The sequence below is a fragment of the Phalaenopsis equestris genome, unplaced genomic scaffold (genome assembly GCF_001263595.1).
Source record: "Phalaenopsis equestris unplaced genomic scaffold, ASM126359v1 Scaffold000002, whole genome shotgun sequence".
Taxonomy (NCBI): Eukaryota; Viridiplantae; Streptophyta; class Magnoliopsida; order Asparagales; family Orchidaceae; genus Phalaenopsis; species Phalaenopsis equestris.
In genome coordinates this window covers 2,266,815-2,270,920 of record NW_018164444.1, presented here as the reverse complement: position 1 = coordinate 2,270,920, position 4,106 = coordinate 2,266,815, and the positions used below count along the sequence as shown (strand labels likewise).

At 37.6% G+C, this 4,106-nt stretch overlaps 1 protein-coding gene across 1 annotated transcript in view; it reads right to left on the bottom strand.

Moving 5' to 3' along the window:
* Positions 1-306: 306 nt before the first annotated feature.
* Positions 307-4,106, bottom strand: part of LOC110032441 (laccase-7-like) — a 5,053-nt gene continuing 1,253 nt past the window's right edge. The window contains exons 2-5 of the mRNA XM_020736083.1: positions 2,835-2,986; positions 2,377-2,753; positions 658-1,608; positions 307-460 (exon numbers count right to left, since the gene is read on the bottom strand). Coding sequence (XP_020591742.1) covers positions 330-460; positions 658-1,608; positions 2,377-2,753; positions 2,835-2,986 — 1,611 coding nt within the window. The 3' untranslated portion in view covers positions 307-329. The remainder of the gene's footprint in view (positions 461-657; positions 1,609-2,376; positions 2,754-2,834; positions 2,987-4,106) is intronic.

Here is a 4,106-nt window from a genome sequence, read left to right as displayed (position 1 = left end):
AACTCAATCAAGGTAAAATTTAACCCAAGTGATCAAGATTGCTTGACCCTCAACCTAGAGAAAACATTTTGAATAGCACAAAATCAAATATAATCTTTTTTTCTTACACATATGGCGTGTAGGTATAAAAATATAGATTAAGCGTTACAAATTTAAGCAAAAAATTCCCCAAAAAAAAGGAAAAAGAACAAAAAAAAAAAAAACAATTATTGCACTCAACAATCCAATCTTAAACGAATATTATATATCCACAATAAATAAAACTAATCCAATCAATCCATACTCTTCTTCGCAAGCGCCCTCTTCTTCTTTTTCTCAATGAAGGCCCCTTAACAGCGAGGCAAATCCGGCGGCGGAGGCGGCAACGTCGACGACGGCGTGGGCCCGTTCTCCACCTCGAATGCCATCCCCAGGCCAAGCGGCAGGTGAACGTCCAAGTGGCAGTGCATGAACCAAATCCCTGCACGTGTCAATTAGCTGCTAAAATTGACTAATAATTTTTTAATTTGTGTTGATAATTTAATTTTATTTAATTTATGTTGTCAATACATAAAAAAAGTACAAATATTAAACTTATATATATATAGATATATATATATCAAAAACTTTAAAATAAAATATTATTTTTCAAAATAAATTTACATCGCCATAACTTACCAGGATTATCAGCCCAGAACCGAATAACAGCCCAACCTCCCACAGGCACAGCAATGGTATTCCTCACCTGCGGATTCCACAAATTAAACTTCTCCACCGCCTCCGTATGATTATAATTCCCAAACCCCTGCGCCAACACGTAGAAATTAAACCCGTGCAAATGTATGGGATGGCTATCGCTGGCAAGCACCGCCGTATTCTGCAACACAATCTCCACCGTCGAATTAAACCTCAACCTCTTCACCTTCGTCCCCTTCTCCGACAGCTGAAGCGATGTCCCGACCGCGTTCACGTTCGGGTTCGTGTAATCAAAAACCAGAGGCGGGCGATCAGGGAAGTCCCTCGTGTAAACTCCCTCGACTCCATTAAAATGGGCTTCGAGCAGGGAAATGTTGGTGGGGAAACGGAAGGAGACGTTGTTCATGTTGGCGGACAAGGCGAAGCCTTGGCATTGGGGCTGGTCGGAGGAACAAGGAGTGAGGCTGAGGCCGAAGGTGATGAACATGCGGTCGGAGATGGAGAGGGGGAGGGATTGGGTTTGAGGGAGGAGGAGGGCGGTGAGGTTGGAGTAGAAGTGGTGGGCGGTGGGGGTGTCGTTGAAGGAGGGGAGGGAGGGCATGAGGGGAGGGGTGGTGGTGGTGGGGGAATTGGTGTAGGAGAGGATGGCGAGGGTGGTGGTGTTGTCGAAGGGGATGGCGGGGGAGCTGGCGTAGGTGAGGGCGGAGATGTAGTAGTTGGAAGGGTGGGAGTCGGCGTGGAGCAGGGCGTCGATGGTTTGGCCGGGGGCGATGGCGATGGTGTCGGTGGGGAAGGGGGTGGTGTAGGAGGCATCTGCGGCGACCACGGTGAGGGTGTGGCCGGCAATTTTGAAGAAGAATTGGGAGTTGAGGGCGGCGTTGATGATGCGGAGGAGGTAGCTCTTGCCCTGTTCTACCACGAGCTTGTAGGTGTCTGCAGGGGTAAGTGGATGATTGCTAATTTTGAATGTGGTAGGAACTAAAAATAAATTTGTAGAATATTATGATTAAAGTAATTTCAGCTACAGATGTTATTTAGAAACAATTTAGCTGAATTTTAAACAAAAGAAATTTTAAAAAGTATTAGTTTCATCATAACTCAAATTTATTAGTTTATGTATCATAATGATTTTAAAAAATTATACAAAATAATAAACAAAGAAAATAAAATTGAGAGGAGAAAAGAAGATTCTAAAGAGGAGAAGTCTTGTTCATTGTATTAGTTTCTATTCTTGAACCAAACAAAGCTCGGTACACCAACAAATTTATTTTACTATTATTTAAATATTGATATATATATATATATATATATATATTAAAAAAGAAAGAGCTAAGCTATAGCTCCATACATGTTAATCTGAAAGTTGGATTACAAACTGAGTGAGCAGAACACTCATACCAAATTCATCCCCTCTAACTAACTAGATCATACAAGTAAGTATACAAAAAAATTTAGGGACCTATCTATGATAAACACAAAAGATGACCTAGTGTGAAAAACAAAACATCACCCCCTACAATTAATATATGGAATGAATAAACTATCCCCATGAAGAAGTATTTCAAGTTGAGTGGAAGGTATGGTCCCTACAGCAATTTCTTCATCTTTTAAACTATAGTCACTAATTACAAAACATTTAAACAAAGAATCTCATATTACTGCATTAATTACTAAAACATTTAAAAAAAGCTGAATACATACGTTTTTTGGAGCAGGGATAGAGATCACCGGGGCGGCCATTGATGGTCAACGCATCGGAGTTGTTAAACGCACCGCCGGATGCAAGGGCCAAATTCTCAAGGTTGACCACATCGGCGTCCCACCACTCGCCGAGGAGGATGACGGCTTCCTTGTAAGGTATGGGGAAGGGATAGCCGAGAGGGCCGGCTCGCGGCTGAATGATGAGTGCTCCGTACACAGTGGTGCGGAGAACGGAGACGTGCGCGTGCCACCAAAGCGTGCCTTCTTGTCCGATGATGTTGAATTTATATGTGTAGCTATGTCCAGGCTGAATCGGACATTGGGTTATGAAGTTCGGACCATCAGCCCATGGTGTCAGACGCTGGAATATACCATGCCTGTTATCATTAAAATTATTAAGCTTTTACATATGTACCACCGAATTCCTTGGTTGATTCTATTATTAAAGGAAGACTTACCAATGAATGGTAATATTGTAAGGAGAATGATTGATGACATAGATGACGACAGTGTCACCCTCACGAGCATTGATAGTCGGGCCGGGATATTCACCATTTACTGCTGTGATTATTTTGCTCTTGCAGAGCCTTCGGACTGTTAGATTACCAACCTGGATGACACATGATAAATTGTTAAAATAATTAGCGTCCAATAATGCTTATTTAGGTCAAAAACGTCTTAATCTTTGGAATATTCTCAGTAGCAAACGATGCCATTATAATATGATCGTATTTGTCATTAATAAAATGAGTATAGCTCCGCAATATATAGTTTTCGACTGTTAATATGGGATCATTGTAGTCCATATGGAGGAGAATTAGTGCTCAATTTTAAAATTGTTGGGAATTATTTTGGCACTTTACGCTTAAATCATATGTCTTCTGGTAAAGGAATAATATTTTAAACAAAGAATAAAAATATCTATCACATTAAATTAATGATTAGATGCCCTGGACATATTTGTCATTCCTTAGTGGAATTGCCACATTTTTTTTTTGTTGGTATTATTCTCTAGTTTATCAGGTACCTACGATGGAAGCTATTTAAGCTAATTTATAATAAGAATTTTTCTTTTTTTAATTCACTTAGTCAAACATATAGTTAAGACTTAAACATCATTTCAATATTGAAAATCATTAAATATTTTGTAATATTGACTCATCAACTACCTTCTCACAAATTATATAAATATATATATAAATATAAATATGTTTTAAGTAATAAATCGAAGTTAAATACATATTACATTAAGTTAAATAATTAGATAACCAAGACATGACTGTCATCCTTACGGGAAGCTATTTATATTAAGCTCATGTACCTCAAGGCTTCTTGGGCAAAATTATTTAAGCTCATTATAATAAAACATTTATCCTATTTATTAATTCATTTAGTCAAATATACAGTTAAAACAATAACATCATGTCATTTTTTAAAATTATAAAAATGCTTGTAATATTGACTCATCAACTACCTTATTCTCACAACTATACTTCTGTAATATTTAACACAATAAATAAATATATCCCTTTTAGAATGAAAAGAAGACTTGATATTGTGATCTTGTAGAGTAGCAATTAAATTGAGTCATTTATTATTGAGATTTACAATTATCTCATGCCTTAATGATTCAAAATTCAATAAAATAATATTTTATGAGATTCTTTCATTTCTTATAAAATACAAAATAATTTTATGATCATGATACAAAATTGCAATACAAAACTTTA